Source organism: Stegodyphus dumicola, chromosome 1 (assembly GCF_044657685.1).
Source record: "Stegodyphus dumicola isolate Sdum_Otavi_A_Nest chromosome 1, ASM4465768v1".
NCBI lineage: Eukaryota > Metazoa > Arthropoda > Arachnida > Araneae > Eresidae > Stegodyphus > Stegodyphus dumicola.
This window is the reverse complement of record NC_140768.1, coordinates 171,559,476-171,577,996: the sequence shown is the minus strand read 5'-3', so window position 1 is coordinate 171,577,996 and position 18,521 is coordinate 171,559,476. Positions and strand designations below refer to the sequence as shown.

At 32.3% G+C, this 18,521-nt stretch overlaps 1 protein-coding gene across 2 annotated transcripts in view; it reads right to left on the bottom strand.

The window, feature by feature from the left end:
* LOC118184757 (protein Wnt-16-like) overlaps nt 1-18,521 on the bottom strand; it is a 370,222-nt gene that overhangs the window by 180,571 nt on the left and 171,130 nt on the right. For both annotated transcript variants that reach the window (XM_085823076.1, XM_085823077.1), the window contains one exon: nt 12,930-13,189. In XM_085823076.1, coding sequence (XP_085679202.1) covers nt 12,930-13,189 — 260 coding nt within the window. The remainder of the gene's footprint in view (nt 1-12,929; nt 13,190-18,521) is intronic.

The window sequence follows — 18,521 nt, the reverse complement described above, 5'->3', positions numbered from 1 at the left end:
AGTCATTTTGCGATATTGCTGTTGAACTGAATTTTATGGTTTGAGTATGTAGAACATGATATTTAATAAATAAAGGTAACACAGAAAACGTTAAAAAATCACCCCTTTGGACTTAATTTAAAATCTGAAACCTTTCAGTTTTTTTTATTTACTTTTTAAGATTAGTATTATACATTAGATTTTGAATGAATAATTAATGACATTTAGAAACTATATTATGACGTGTACTTACAGAATGACGTAATTGTACAAGAAAGGTAAACAACTTGTTTAAGATTAATATTATACGTTATATCATGAATGAATAACATTTACTGAAAATTATATTCGCCATTAAATTTTAATTTTATTAAATAATTAACGATATTCATAAAATGTTTAGCTTTTTAAATAAATTTTTAAGCTGTGTTTTTCCTACGGGAATCATATTCAGTTCACAGTGCTGTATTGGGATGGAAATAATTTAAAAATAAATTTGGAAAGCCTTGATTTTTGCAAACGAAATCAACGATGTAATTTTTTATTAAGATTACATAAAATTGATTTCCGCATTTTTATATTTCGAAATACTGAGATGTATATATCAGTTCTAATATAAGACCGTTTTTTCTCCTCTTAAAATGCCCCTATGAAAGCCATATTCATCAAATATGCAAAGTATAAGATTTAAAAATATATTAATTTTCCATTATCCCACAAATGTTACATTAAAAGAAAAAAAAATAGTTACCTAGCATCATCTTATATTTAGAACGAGAACTATTTTATACATCTTTCTAAAAGAACATTTTAAACATGTATTAAATCAAACATAGGAAGGAGCCCTGAGAGCAGCCCACATTTTTTATTTATTATTATTGAGGGAGAATACCTTCAAAAATTTAGGTTTTTCATCAGGACAGAAAGTGTAAAACAATGAATCAGTAATCCCTCGCCGGATTGCAAATTCCAGATCTTCCAGTACTAATCTGACGTCCTTCCAATAACCCAACGAAGGCACGCGGTAAGGAAACAGAAAATTCCTTATATTCTTCTCACTTAACGGGTGCCTGGGAAAGCAAGGATACAGTCAACAAATCCTGGTGGTGACGAGTTATTGTTAACCATCTTTTAGTTCAAGCGTCACTCTAGAGATATTAGGATTTTTATCGGAGGAGGAAATTTGAAAAATGAGCATTGTCATCGCAGGGATTCAAACTCCAGAACTCCCGACTGTTTGCTGGGACAATTACACAGAGAAGGCACGCGATAAGAAGGAGAAAATTCTTTACATTCTTTCCCAATTAAATGACAACTGGGAGAAGTCTCAGTCGCCAAATTCAGGTAGTGACCAATTATCGTCTACTATATTTTAGTTTGGAGGGTGCTTCCAGAGTCATTTAAAATTTTTTTGGAGCAGGATATGTGAGAAAAATTAGCAGTCCCCTTGCCGGGATTTGAAACACGGACCTCCTGATTGCTAGCAGGAATTGCTTCCAATTATACCATGAAGGTATGCTGTAAGGAAAGAGAAAATTCTTTGTAACATTTTATGTGAAGCTGCTTCATATTCGGGACAACGCTACTGTTTTCTAGAAAGCAACTTCGCTAAGTATTAAAAAAATAATAAAAATATATGGAAATATATTGTTTCTGTATCTTCTAAACTGATTGCTTGTTATACAATAAAGCTGTAGCGGCCAAGTAATGGCCAGTGGCAAGATCAAGAGAAGTTATTATTATTCCTAAACTTTGAACTTTCTAATACAAGTATATTTTTGCGTTTATTCTGACAATGAAATAAGATACAAATGAACAAGTCAAAGAAAGATTTCTAACATCATATACCTGAAAACTGAGTTCACGTGATTGTTGCTGCATATGAATACCTAGAATGTTATCTAAACTTGAGCTACATTTTAACATTTAGTTTTAAGGATATAAATATTTTACCAGGCACCTCAAAATAACATTTTAAATTTCGTGTGTACGTAATTTAACAGTTGTCAAGATCAATGTCTTGTCTTTGCGTCGAAAAGATAAATTGAAATAAAAGTAATATACGCACCGGATTCACTAATCTTTATTATTTCAGGGCGTATCCGGAAGTATGGACTTGATAAGATCCATTTTCCAGCCTAAGGCATCACAATATCTCTTGAATTAGCCAAGGGTTAAACATTAACCACTACTACAACAAAGAAAACAATTAACTAATCGAGCAATGCTTATGTATTTGATAAAACTTCGCGATTCGTAAGTAACATTAAAGGCCGTTCCTGTATGAAAAGGATGAATTGAAATAAAAGATCACTGGATAAAAATTTTTTAAAAGAGTATAGTAAGGATCCAACATATAAAAGGGCTTTAATTATTACAATTTTACTTTAGTTTTAATTATAAACAAAGTCGAAAATTCCGGCCTCAAACCAAAGGCACAAGGGACCACAATGTTTCACAGAATAAAAGCTGATAAATTTTGAATGGATTTTAAACTGACTCAATTTTTTGAGTGGGCATAGCAATTTTAAGTGCTGTTTAAAGCGATGTGAATTTACTTCAAGGGCTTTGTGCACCGGAGTTAGCGGTGATGAAGTTGTTAAGCATATTCTTCTCGAGTGTGTTCATTACATCCAGCAGTGGGAAATATTTCAGGCAAACAGGCAACAGATCACCCATCTATATCTTAGCCACTAATTTTTTCTGAACTTCTGGACTAAAGAGGCAACTTCTGCCTTTCGGAATTTCATTCTCAGTTTAGATTACTGAGCTCTCTTTATTTTGTTACATATTTTTTCCTTTCGCTTATTATTCTTTTAATAATTTTTACTCCCATTTGGAGTGCTATTTACATTTTTTTATTACTATAACTTCTATATATATATAAGCGGCTTAAGTGTTTGTCGCCGATTGGTTGCTTGCGTAACTGTAAACTGTTTCATTCCCCGTGCGGTGCAGCGCGGGACGAATATTATGAGAAAGCTAAGCCGGAAAAATTAAAAACACAAGAGCACGTGCATTTAACGTTTAAGAAATAAATTTAACATTCGCTTGTCGCCGATAGTTTATTGGTTGATTGCGTAACTGTAAACTGTTTTATTCCCCGTGTAGTGCAGCGCGTGACGAATTTTATGAGAAAGCTAAGCCGAAAAAAATTAAAAACACAAGAGCATGTGTAATTAACATTTAATAAATAAATTTAACATCTATATATAATAGAATTCGGAAATATGCAACTGGCAAAAACCGGCAAAGATGAAAAACAAATGAAATGAAGTAAATAAATATCGTTATTATATGCGGCTTAAGTGTCCGTTTGTCGCCGATAGTTTATGGGTTGCTTGCCTAACTGTACTAGCCAATGGGGTGAAGTTGCCAAGGCAGAGGGTTGCCGTTTCAATTGAGACGTAGATAATTTCCTGTAAAACTTGCCTTTGCTATGACCATCCATAAGTCTCAGGACCAAATGCTTAAGCGTGTTGGCATTTTATTACCTGAGCCTGCATTTGGACACGGTCAACTTTACGTTGCCTGTTCGTGAAAGAACGGACGTAAAATTAAAAATAATGGATGGTCCTCTGCAAGGCGAACTGAAAAATAATGGAAAGATCTACACAAGAAATGTTGTGTACGAAGAGATCTTTGACATGTGAATTAACCTTTTATTATTTAAATCACCTTTATTTATTGAGCTAGCGGTGGGCTCTTAAGAAATGTACCGCCAGTGGTTTCCTTCATTTCACTCTACTTTAAGCAATTAAGCAAGTTTAAGGGGGAAATCCCGCGGGACAGTAAGCAAAGGGGCGTTCTCGCCGCCAGCCCAGGGTAATTCAGTTTGAATTAGTAGACACCTTTGCAAAAATCATTTTAATTACAATTTATAATATCTAGAACAGCGGTCATTTCGTATGACCGCCGGGCTTTCTGGTACTTGTATAAGCCTCATGGTGTGGAACAAGAAAGAGGTAAAATTAGAATTAACACCCCCCACCCCGAAAAAAAGGGTAAAAATTTTCATTAATTATACAACACACTTACGTTTTTTCCTGTCAAAGTTTTGTTTAAAAATTAATTTGGATGATATGAGCAGTTCACGTATAAACTGTAATACTTTTCTGATGTTAAAGAAAACAGTATATGATAGAAAGTTTGCATTAAGGAAAACAAAAGCACCGACATCAGTCCTGCAAAAAAGTATCAGAAAATAATAAATATGACAACGCACATTTACCAAAATCATAACGTTGATCCTAATTCTCAGAAAAATACATCAACGCGACTGCATTGTTAAAATTCTTTTCGAATACCATCACAGGAAAATAAGCAATTTCAGATGAAAAACAATTCTCCATGAATGAAAAATAATGGAAAAAAGACGGAATTCTTTTTGTCTTGAAGAATTACTTAAAATTTCTTGAAAGACATTTACTTTTTATATTGAAACAAAAGAAGCAGAGAGCAAGAAAAAGGGTTTAAAAATACTCAAATGTAGAATTTTATGCCCGTTATTGCATCAAATAGCAAAAGTACTTTGCCAAGACCTGAATGTTCTTGAAGAATTTCGTCTTCAGTACTGCAGAGAAGTATGCTTCTTTAAAAAAAAAAAAAAAAAAAAAAAAAAAAAAAAAAACGATTATTTGGTAGCTAGGCCATTGACAACAAAAGTGTCATTTATATATAATGGCTGCAGACTTTGATTTAAATAAGAGTCGAAAATTTTAAGTGCCTTAAATTTTTTCCTCATTTTACTGACATTACTGAAGATTCGATAACTTAGAAATAAAACTCATCTGATAATAAGATAATAAATTAAGTGAAATCAGTTTCCTTAAGAATTTTGGAAAGTATTAAAAATAACACGTTTCACAATTAAAAAAAAAAAAAAAAACTTTTGGTTATTTCAAAATACTTGCCGATTGCCTTGCAACTAAATTCTAGATTTACATCTAAGGGGATATAAATTTGAAACCTTGAAGCATAAAATGTAAAAATGAGCTTAAAAAAATTACTTTTTTCGTAATTAAAGTATCTAATCTAATTAAATTAGACGTATTTTTGCTGCATTTCATTTAAACATATTTCCTCGAAATTCAACAGAGACATATTTCTCATTCAATTAATTCATTTGTCACTTCACGGCAAACCAAAAATACATGAAACCTCAAAATATCTGCATTAAAAATTCAAAAATATATGAAAACATAAAACACTACAGTTAAAACAAAAATAAAGACAAAAAAAAGTTTTACAGTTAAAATTAGAGTTTCTGTGCGAAAGCAAGTAATTCAGCCACCGGGCAAGAAAGCAGATTTTTCGGTGCGCAAAACTTAAAGTTTACTGTTGGTCCCACTCGGCAAAAAGACACTGAAGGTGCAGAAAGACTTAATTCACTATTCTGCTAAGTTTTAAATGTAAACAAATATGGCTGCTGGTAAGAAAAATTAAGCTTAGCCGCACTTAAACAGCTTTTAAATTGTTGATGCTACAACTATTGCATGCAGATTAACTAAAGGTATAAAAGTTTTAACCGGAACATAAGAACAATCTAATTAAATCATTTTTAAAACAAAAAATGCACAATATACCAATATATAAGAATAAAAAAATTGAGCTCAAGGAGCCAAGTAACAGAATAAGTATATATATATATATACTTTTAGTGCGGCCGATTACAACCAAAAATGGAGGTGCACATCTACATGTTTTAGTAGCCCCACATACAAATTTTCGGTGTTCAGGGGCTATTCCTTTTTGAGTTATGTTCGATACATACATACATAATATATACGTACCTACAGAGCCATGAAAAAAAATCTCTTCTGAATCCATTTTAAATCAGTTTTATAATTCCGTTTGGGAAAAAAGAGTCCTTTATTCTGTCCTTACGTACAGATGTCACGCTAAAACATCGTTTAATTGCAATCGATAACAATCAAAATGAAATATTTTCGTTGGAATATGATACACGGAATTTTTCGTGATTACAATATTTTTTTTTACTTCATACAGGGAAGTAACAATGAAATCGAACTTTATTGCAAATAAGACTTACACGTGTATATTTATGATATTATTAAAAAGAAACTGTAAAAATAAACTCCATCGACTTGAACTATATTGAAAGAGAGACCAACGGAAAATCATAAACATGAATTCCATTGAACTGAGATTGCATTTTGCATAATTATTATTGATTTATTAATAATTTTTTTTGCGAACGTCATTGATATTAAACATTTATAAGCCAGTTTTGGCGTATGATATTTCGTAAGCTATTCTCCGACTTTGATTCAAAAATTATTTTTTTTCAGTATACTTAAAGTTATAAAGTTATAAAGTTGACAGTGAAACTGAATGCGAAAAAAATTTCTTTTTCATCATTAATGACGGCTTCTATAAAAATTAATAAAGTTAAAAAATTAAATTCAAAATCCTGACACCATTTTCATCTCTTCAGAAATAAAAGCGTGAAGAACGCTTGTTCGCTGATTCTTCGAAATAAAAATATTAAGAATAACACTTAATTTCCTTTTAAATATCTTCATTTGCTTAGTTATGGAAGTTTCACTTAAAGGAGAATTTGAGTTACCATTTGGTATACACATAATACATGAGGTGTAGTAAACGTAACTATGGCAGTATATGCCTCGGAAGATGTGTAGCAATGTACACTGCGAAAAAAAAATGGAAATCATGTTTTATATACTCGTATACCGTTCTATTGGGTAGATTAACGAAATTCAACTTGCGTTTTTCATGTCTCAAATGCGCGACTTAGGATTTATATTAGATTTATATATATAGCATTGTTCGAATATAGGTATTTTGACACCAAATCGGAATTTTTCTGAAAAAACATACTATTTTTTTTTCATATTTCAATTCTATGACTCCAATTACGCCAAACTGCCAAGTTTTGTAAAAATCGCGCGAGTAGTTTTTAAAAAATTAGCCTTCAAAATTTTAGCTCCTCAATGTTTATTGAGTTTGATATATATTTATTAATCTCTCTTTTTTATTAAACTTATTTGATTCTTCCTTTCACATTTCAAAATTGAAGTTTATTCCAAATAAAATTCACTCATTTTTTAATGATTTATTTTTAAAATTTGTATTTTAAAATAATTATTATAAATTTTTTGAAAAAAAATTTGAATTATAATCTATAAAATTTTTTACCATCATCTTAAAGTAAAACATACCTGCATTTCTAAACATACCTGCAAAAAATTACAGTTTATATTCAAAATTTCTGAAGATATACGTGAATTTATAAACTGGCCCATTTTGAAATTTGGCACATTTGTTGAAAGCGATAAAACATCAAATGTGTGGTTTAGACACTTTACTAAAATTATTTGGAAGTAGAAACGATGTGGCTTTTTTTCCGCTCATGCAAAATGTAAAAAGGTAGGAACGAGATGCCTTTTTTCCACTCCCGCATAATGGAAGGAAAAGGAAAATTGTTTGCTTCATGTTAAGAAGTTCGCCAAGTGAATTATTCTTGGTGCAAACTGAAAATATTTCGCCAAGATAAATTTTTGAATTTTTCCGTAAATTTCGCACCAACAAATTTTACACAATTTCATATCTAAGCATAATTTGAGTCGTAGAATCGAAATATGGAAAAAAAATTGGTATGTTATTTCAGAAAAAGTCCGATTTTGTGTCAAAATACCTATGTTAGAACAATGCTATATATAAATCTAATATATATCCTAAGTCGCGCTTTCGAGAATGAAAAAAGCAATTTGAATTTCGTCAATCGGTCCAGTAGAACGGGAGATACACAACTATTTTTTTTTTTTTTTTTTTTTCGCGCGCGGTGTGTATCTGAACAAGTATTGGAAGCAAGCGCTTCTTTCTTGCACGCACTTGGAAACCTTGCGTTCCATATTACAAAAATCTCTCTGAATTTACTAAATGGATAATTTTGCAATCTTGAACTGTTTTATATTTTTTCAGGTTATAGCATTTGACTTTCTTAGGTAGCATAAACTAGTTAAACTTACTTGATTCCTTCTGCCAAAATTCAAAATTCAGGCTTAATCCAAATGTAATTCGCACAATTTTTTATTATTTATTTAAAAAATTTGCATTTTAAAATATTTTTTATAAATTTTTCGAAAAAAATTGTATTATAACCTATAAAATTTTTAACATCATTTTAAAGTAGAGGTATATTTCTAGGCACACCTGCAAAAAATTACAGTTTTTTTTATTCAAAATTTCCTAGGCTATACATGAATTTACATATTCTCGCGTTTCGGAATTTGGCATATTTGTTAAAAGCGATATTACGGTCAAATGTGGTTTACGCACTTTGTTAAAATTATTTGAAAGTAATGAACGTCACCTTTTTCCCGCTCGTGTACAATGAAAAAAGAGAAAGGGAAATAGGTGGCTATAAATTAAGAAGTTCGCCAAGTGAATTATTCGTGGCGCAAACTGAAAAAAAAAAAAAAATACGCCAAGATATATTTCTCCGTAAATTTCGCAAAATTTAATATTTAGGCATAATTTAAATCGCAGAATCGAAATATGGAAAACAAACTGGCAGTAATTTCAGAATTTTGTGTCAAAATATCTATATTAAAACAATGCTATATATAAATCTAATAGATATCCGCTTTCGAGACATAAAAAACGAAAGCTGAATTTTTTCAATCGGCCCAGTGGAATGGGAGATATAGAATTGCCCTCCTTTTTTTTCGCAGTGTACATTTATTTAAATTTAGACTATTTGTAATGCGTTTTATAAATTAAACTTAAAAAAGTATAACAAATGATAACACTTTAAGAAAAATAGTTTTTTATAATCATAAACTAAACATGTAAATAAAAGATTAATTAATTTAAGACTAATTTAAGACTAAACATGTAAATAAACATTTAAAGATTAATTTAAGACTAAACATGTAAATAAAAGGCTATCGCATCCCCCCCTGAAACTGTGAAATTCTCACTGGTTGAGAACCCTTCTTTCAATCAGTTAAGCGTCGATGAGTTACATCATCATTATTTTTTAAGTGATAAGGAAATTTTCCATATTTTCTACGATCTGCCGATAGCGTAACTAGGTTCTTCGAAAATCAAAGTAACTTCAGACAGCTATGACCATCAAGGTCTTAAGATATTGGAATCAGACTCTGAAAAGAGCTTTACGCTGCAACTGATTAAATTAGACGCGCTCACCTGACTGAGATGTTCTCAAATATGAGGTGATGAGCAGCCAGATTGTGCAGTAAGGAGGGGACCATTTAACCCGCGAACTCGCGCGCTGGATCCAGGACCTTTCTAGAAACACCTCTACACCTCTATTTTTCCCAAGTAGTTGTGGTTCAGCCGTCGTCTTTATGTTTCCGAATTTTTTTTTACCAGAAATTTGATTCGAAGTTTTGTTTTGATCGGATCGGGTTTTTCAGACCGAGCGCGCCTGTTTGCATTGCTGCAACGTAGTTCATTTGTGGTAGCACAGAAAGCTGCAAACATGTCGCGTAATTTATCCTATAAGGAAGAAATGTTACGTTTGAAAAAATTATTAGAAGATGTATCAACTGTTGAACACTCCATTGAAGAAACCGATGCTGAAAGTTATAATGAATTTTTTAGTTCTCATGATACTGATTCAGAACTCGAGATGCATTCTGAAAACGAAAATGAGATTGACATTTATTGCTTTATTTGAAAAAAAAAAACAACAATGATCGAAAGAAAAGCCTAAAGCTAATGTTAGAACTTCTGCTCATAAAAATTATTACCAAACTACCTGGAAACATGGGTAAGGCAAAATATGTGCAGACTCCAAATGAATCGTTGGAACGTTTACTAAGTGAACAAATGTTGCTGAAAGTCGTCAGTTATATAAATATTTATATTGCATCTATTTTTGACAGCTTTTAAAGAGAGAGAGAGAGAGTGAGATGCTCGTCACACAACTCGAATTGAAATTCGCGCTTTTATAGATCTTTTATATTTTTGTGACATTTCATGTAAATTTTCGGGATCTGTGGGCAACAGACGAAACAGGCTTGGAAATTTTCCCCAAAACAATGTTCTACAAACGTTTTCTTTTTTTTTTTATCAAGATGTTTACGTTTTGATGACATAGGAAATCGCGTCGTCAAGAAAGAATCAAATAAACTTGCACCTATAAGAGAGTTCTTTGAAGATTTTGTGAATAAATGACAGAAATATTACACTGTAGGTGAGTTCATAACAATTGATGAAAAATTTGAAGCTTTCCGAGGAAGATGTTCTTTCAGGCAGTATATTCCCAATAATTCCTGAATAATAATATAATGAATTCCTAGTAAATTCTATATTAATATAATACGTATTTCTATTCTTTTAAGAAATTTTATTTCATAAAAATATTATGAAATTAAAATTAAAATCTTAATATTTTATAATTTTCACATTTTTAAAGTTTGATCATAAAATTTTGGCATAAATGTAACACTTTTACCTGAAGAATAACAGTTTTTTTCTTCAAAAATCACGAGACGGGTCTTTTGGACCTAGGGCGCGCGCTCGTGTAACTCAAAAGAGAGTGTGCGCTCCAGGCTTAAGTATTTGCTGTGATGCATTACGTTGTGCATCTTTAAAAATACGAATTCCTACGAAAAGCAAATGCCAGTCTCTTATATAATCATATGCTCGTGGCAAACAGTCAGCTGTGACTTTCTACGAAGGAAACACACTGCATTATTCGAATTTCAATAGTGAGACTTCTGTGAAGATTTATGCTGTTAAACATTGAAGACTTTACGAGACTTAAGCGAATGTTTTTTTTATATTGTTGCGTTTTTTTTTATACCTACGTACGAGTTCGTGGATTTGGAGTGAATAACGAGAACAGTACTGGATGAAGTATCTAAACAAAATTATTAGCCTGTATTATTCAAGACAGCTCCAAAAACACTTTTACAGCCGTCGGAGAACTTACTATAAACACGCTGAAACAATCAGCGACACAGCTTTCAGGCTATAACGGTGAAGACAGCTTCACGGCAAAGCACCAAAGTACAGCTCTCGACTCGGAATTCTACGTATCGGAATTCTACGTACTCTCGAGACTCTCCATGTTACAGCTCGCTCACTGACTATTAACTGACTCGACTAAGCACTCACTGACTGACTATCAACTCGATGGAATCCGCACTGAGTGACTCTCCGCGTACCAGCAGGGTTTATATAGCTTTTGGCTTGTGTTCGAGAATATTCTGGGCTAAACCAGGAAGAATTCGTTCCAGAAGGTTCTCCATCCGTCTATGGCATATCGCCAATTTTGTCGCCGAATGTGGCAACCCTAAACCTGCCTTGAGGGAAAGCTACCTCACCGCGCTAGACATTTCGTAAAAATATTTACATTTTAATCTTATGATAGTTATCAGAAACTTTAATATATTTTTCCTAATTACGAAAATGAAACCATCTACTGAAACAGCTTTCTGCAGTCAGACTGGTCTAAAGATGAAGTAAAGTGCAATGCAGTTCGTCTTACCCCGTTTATCAAATAAAATATTAATAAATGGAAACACCATTTCATTTTTTCGTGTGCAAAATGGAAGTCATTAACGGTTTTCGATTGATTAACCCTTTCCGGCACGCAACTTTTTTAAGTCGGAGTTTTGATAAAAAAAAAAAAAAGTTACGAAGTCTAATTAGGTCTAGAGGAGTACACAAAATTTTGTGAAGATAGCACTTATCGTTTTAATTCTGTGGGTGTTCCCAAAGTGGCACATTGATTGAATAGAGCTTCGAAAAGAGTTCTGAAACGAGCATTGTTGTCAGTGAACTGACCGATGAGATGCGGAGAAACAAAGAATACAAACTCTCAGTTGTCCTAGATGATCGGTGAGCCCGGTCTGGGCCCACCTAGGGTTCGCCGTTTGATTTTTGGCGAGATTTCGAGGTAAAATTTTAAAACTAATATAGAATAAGGAGATTAGCATACAGCCAAGAAAATAACATAGAAATTTCTTTTCTACCCTAAAAAAATCTGGAAGATTTCTTTGAAAATGAGGGTCTTAAAAAATACTAACATGGCTAAAGTATATAGACTGGTTGCGTTGAGCTGCCATCTACTATAAATAAAGAAGGTTCAGAGTAACCTATAGTAACCTAGAAATCCTTTTTCATTCAATTTTTCTGTGCGTACAGAAGAAAATTTTTAAGGTGTGTTCAGACCGGACACACTGTGCTGCTTAAGGGTTAAGAAGGTATCAGAAACCAAACGACGCAATTTTATTAAATATTCATTGAACAAAGCTACTACATCAAGCATTTGACTATAGTTACTGAGACAATTGCCCATCGAACAAATACCATTCAACTTACTTTCAACAAATTGTTTAGTTAAAAACAGAATCTCTAATTCAGTTGACATCGTGAAGTTTTCTACTTTTCTTCCACGCTGATAAATTAATTAGCGCTCTAGCTTTTAAAGTGATTGTTGCCACACTCTTTAAATTTCACAATACTGACGAAATAAACTAATCTCTTTCCGGAAAGGAAAAAAAAATCCATTAAATATGTCCACAATTCTTCTCCGAAAAAAAAAAAAAAAAGGATATTTCGCTCACTTGTTTCCATAAAGATAACAGCAGATTAATGGAGTAGCATGACATCTAAAGCTACTTTGTTCTTATAAAGAGACCATAGTTACAAATTGTATCGCAATGGCCACGCATAAAAATGATTTCGTTTTGAATGCGTTGCACGAAGTAAATCCTCACCTTCTTTTTGCCCCTGACATAAGGATGGTTTAATCACATGGATAACTTAATTCAAAGCATGAATTAATAACAGAGTCATAACAATAATTATTTATTATAATTGCAATAACTGTAAAATAAAAACTCTCCACTTAACCACTTCCATGTTTTGGATGACACAGTTCGTAACCATTCATAACTAAAAAAAAGAAAAAAAAAAAAAAAACCTACCTCTCTGTAAAGTGTGATCGAAGACGCTGTCGCCACCTTCGATTGTACAGTTCCACCTGTCGTGTTTGAACTGGTTCTGGCACTCCTCGATACCACGTTTGGCGCCACTGCTGACAGCTCGGATTATAGCCGGATGCGCCTGGCACACTTTCTGTTGTTGTAACACTAAACCTGGCACATTCGAGCATAAAGACACTTGTTCGCTGGCCATGTCGGGGGGTGTCACAGATATGCCCACCATGCCCACCATGCCCAAATAACTACGAAAGAACGAAACAAATTAAAAAATGTATTTCTCTAAAAACTCATAGAATATATTTTATTTAGGAGGAAAATAAGTCATGCACTTGACACATTTCTTACTGAAAAATTTACGTGCAATAATTGTGCATAAATCATTATGAAGTTATCAATACAGATTACAATAAATCTATCATGATTTATATTTATGACAAAAATACATAAGTACTGAATAAACAATATTAATTTACGAGTCTTTAAAAAGTATTAACAATATAGTTGTTTATATAAGGAGTTGGCAGTATATACAGGAAACACATGCTACAGAATGTTTAGGAAATTCTTACAGTTCTTACAGTTGAATCGATTGAGGGGTCTCAGGTTAAAAATGAGAGCGTGGGCACATAATAAATTAAGTATTAATGGGGTGGTAATGAAAATACATTAGGGAGCGAAATTATGAAATTTGTGCCAGATGTTAAAATCTGCTTCCACGGTTATGAAACTGAACATACTTAAATTTTCATATTCAAAGAGAGTTTTTATATAGTATACATAGAGTACTTATATCTATGAAGAATATTCATTGCAACTGCAAAATTTCTCCTTATTACGTATGGTTTCTTCCTTCATAGCACATCTGAAGAGTATCTTACTATGTAGAGACATTAGGTATTTTTTGAAAGTAGGGGAGATGAAAAATGAGCAACTCCTTCCCCTGTACTCGAACCACGGACCTCTCGAATACGCTTCGAGCGTGCTGACCACCACACCACGAAGGCATGCTAAGAAGGCGGGAGAAATACCTTATATACTCCCTCTTTTAAAGGGCGACTGGGAATTAGGGGACCCAGTTTCCAAATCCTCATGGTGGAGAATCATCATCCACCATTTTTTTTTTTAGTTCGGGCGTCACTGTAGAGGCATTATAATATTTTGAATCAGGAGAGATGAAAAATGAGCAATGTCCTCTCCGGGACTCGAATCACGGACCTCTCGGATACGCATCTAGCGCGCTGACCACTACATACACCACGAAGGCATGCTAAGAAAGTGGGAGAAATACCTAATAATTATAATATCATTATACAATTATCACGTTTCCGATTGGTAGTTATTCGGTTCCGTGTTCTCTCTGCTGATAACATCTTCGTCCTTTTTGATAACAAAAAATATAGATTTGCAAATATATTCTCAGTTATCAATTCTATCTAAGTGAAAAGAAAATCCGTTAATTGCGAACATCTTTTGTAGTGGCACACCACACAGCCAGTCAGAAACAATCGATCAGCCTGCAGTCTCGTACGATATTTTACAATGTCCAAATGTTCATTCTTGCTGTAACGATTGAAACATTTAAATGAAACTGTGCAGTTTACAACCACTATCGAAAACGACAATTTTCTATTAATACAAATTCTAAAACGGCTACTTGGAGATACATCAAAAGCGAAATTCAGGGACGTGAAAGGCGGATGTCTACGCTAAACGAAAAGCAGTTTAAAGTTAGAAAACGTATTTCAAAGACAAAAGTAGCCGAAGCCTGTGGATAGAAGTGCAGTCGTCAAATGCACAAGCTAGAGAAAAAGATGGCTCGATATTAAAATTGATAATGATTCGCTTAATGGAATTTTTACCAAGAATTTATGTCGTTTAGTCAGTATACCATCGCCCCAAAATTGCAAGTCAGAATTTACAGAATACGGAAGAAAGTTCAAAGATCCATGCCAGAAACTGATTGCTCTAAATGATTACTACCTCCTATTGAATACTTTCACCACACAGAAAGTATATTAATATTGCCTTGGGACACATTAAATGCAACTATACATCGTGCCAGAAATGTAAAAAATTGGTTCGGTTAACATCTAAAATATTGATCTTGGGTTTCAAATTTATTGGCCAGTGTATGTAAATATCTTGGTCAATTTTTGTTGTATTTTATAGTTAAAAGTATTGTGTTTATTTTTTATACTCAGTACAAACATTTACTTAAAAGAACCGCAAGACCGTATACAAGTAAGATTTCACAGCTTTTGCGATTGATTTTTTAAATTAAAAAAAGGCAGAAACATGAATATTCGCGTCATTTAAAGCATTTTTACAACTGGAAGTGTATATTTACGATCGACGCTTGCGAAAATAATGCCATCTAAAAATTTTTGCGGTCATGTACACTGTTTACAAAGATAAAGTTCTAACTTTCATTTGTAATGATTCTGAAATCTCTTTTTAATTTGATCATTTCTTCATTCCTATTTTAAAAATAGACATACACTCTCAGTAAATCTTTCTGAAGTGCATCATGAGTTCATTCTATGAAAATATGTATTACATCTGCTATATACTCCTTCTTATTTCAGATATAATGTTATTAGACCAAATATAAAGTTGTTCTTTAGGTTCGTCTTGTTACCATAAAATTGTCCCTTAGGCTCTAAGCGTATGAAAAACAGATATGAAGTATTAAATATGACGCCAAAGAAAAGAGACACTTATTTATTCAGGAATGACATATCATACGATAAGTTCGTATATTAAAACACTACCAAGTATTGTGATCAAAAAAAAAAAAAAAAAAAAAAATCCCGGAGACAACAAAAATCTTAAATTTAGAATTCCATAACAGGATCATAATTCACCGTTAAACTTATTTCTTGGTATTTGGACTTCATGACACGTTTGAAGAAACCACCGTATGGTGCAAAAAATAACATCATCGGGGCAATCAGTATGCGAGTCCTTACAGATAACAAAGTTTCGGATAAAACGGGGAGCATTTGTGATTTTTTTCGAAATACTTTTGTAACCGCAATTCTTGATATATGCAAGATAAAGAATTTCCGTCAGTCTGATAATAATGTTGACACATATTTTACTTTTCATAACAATATGGTCTAAAGTAAAATTAGATATATAGTGGAAATAAAAAAATTGATATCGGAATTCTCCTTGTTTTACTGTGTTAATTCTTAAGTAAAGAATGTTCTAAAGCTTTTGTGTTGTTTTTATCTGAACAATTAAAGCACAACAGCATTTGCAATAAAAAGTTTCATATTTCCAAAGAGTGAGATAAAATAAGTTCAAAGAGAAGTAGCCAGAAGTATTAGCTAGTAATCGGGCAATGAGAATGTGATTAATTTTTGATACAATGAGCAGTGTACAAGATCATAAAAAATGAATTAATGCCATATTAAAATAGATTTTACCACCAAAGGTTACAGCATATTGAAAGCATGGAATAAAATCAAATACTAAAATGATCTCTTACAAGAAAAATAGAATCTGATTTTAAAAATCAAACTATTGAAAATTTCGAACTGAGACATAAGGATGCATATGAATAAATTTTTAATTTATCATTTTTCTTCTTTTTTTAATACATGACATTTAAAAAAATTTTTATATTACAAAAGTGTTTATCGAAGAAGAAAATTTCTTATCTTACGTATTGAATTCAGTAAAATATATAGCTGTCCTGATAAAATTGCACATGTTTTTTAGTCCAAAGAGGCAATTTGCCCAGAAAGACAAATTTCATTTTGGCATTTTGGGCTGATTCACTACAAGCGTTGCTTCACTTTTCAGATTATTGCCACCAAATATTATCATCCTGTATTATATTTAAAGAAATTAAATAATGAAAAATCTGCATAAATGTATGTATGTTTCTCACATTGTGATAAAACAACGGTACCTAGAGCCATCCATTTTGAATAACGTAATCTTCCTGCGAATATGGGCATCTGGAGGCCCAAATTAAAAATTTGGAATTTGTTTTATTATCTATTTCATATTTTGTAAAACTATAACGAATTTTTGATTAACAAACTCAAGAATTTCACAGCGAGCAATGGCAACGTTGTACAGGGAAAAAAAAACTTTTTTATCTCCAGAGCGCGAGACTGTGTATCGGAAATACTAAAGATATGCTTATTTTAAAATTATTTTGCGATATTGCTCTTGAACTAAATTTTATATGCGAAGAACACGATATTTAATAAATAAAGGTAACACAGAACGCCCTTTTGTGCGTAATTTAAAATCTGAAACCTTTCAGAATTGTTTTTTAACTGCAGGTTTAAAACATGTATAGTTAAGCTAACAAATGAATTTCATTTTTCTTTTATCATATTTTATTTCTCCAATGACACAGATAAAATCCACAGATAAAATGTTATTTTTTTTTCTGACAAGGCAAAATATACTAATATACTGTATTTACTGTATTTATAGCCAAGATTTACACATGTAACCCTTTTCCTATTAAGTTCTTAGTGGCAAGTTCAAAATACGTTCAAAAAGAAGTAGCCAGAAGTATTAGCTAGTAATCAGGCAATGAGAATGTGATTAATTATTGATACAATGGACAGTGTACAACATCATCAAAAAAAAATAATGCCATATTAAAATAGGTCAGATTTTTAAAATCAGATTTTATTTTAATACTTTTATAAATCGTATTTTTCTGTGTGTTAAATTTTAAATGAACTATTTTCGCAAACGGCCTGATCATGATCCCAGTGATAATCAGGCGAACAACTGCGTGATTGAAAAAGACAATCATCACTCTTTTAAGTCAGTTGTGGCATTAGCTAGTTTGTCCAAGTAAATCCTCCAGAGATGCATAATAGATAAGTAGCTGCTGCATCGGGCAAAAATAGATATATAGCATTTGTGAAACATGTAAGAAAAACAGTGTTGCAGTTTATTCATTATTCACTTTTAAAATATTTCATGGACATACGAATGCATATTTTCCATGCAAACATACGAGAAACTAAACTATGCTGAAATATAATAGGTCTTTTCGGCTAAAATTATTTAGAGGAAAATACGAAAGATTAATTAAACAGCTACCTATATTGTTGCCAATTCATCTGTATAATCCTTTGGCCACCAAGGGAATCGCATGGTCTGTTTCTCACGAATACCCACTCGAAAAGCAATTGCAACTGTCATCCTTGCTCTAATAATTTCGTAACTAATAGTTAATTCTGATCTGTTACATCGATGTAATGAGAAAAATCAATTATTTTAAGCATACAAAGAATTCCAAACAAAACTGCGAATAGCAGAAATAACATTTTAGCGAGAAAAACTGCAGAGGTAAAGTACACTTTCGGAAAAGCGATAATAGAATATGACAAAAGCACCGATTTTCGCATATTTATTATAGCAGCTCTCGTTCCGGCTTCAAGGACGAATGGGCCATTAATGCAACGTGCTCCAGTGGAATGGTTATTGCTTTCGCACGAAGGCTGTGAAAGACAGTAAAAAATAACTACCCAAATCCTTTGGTTTTGGCAAACAGTTGGAGAGTCATTTTAGAAGGCACATAGAATTGATATT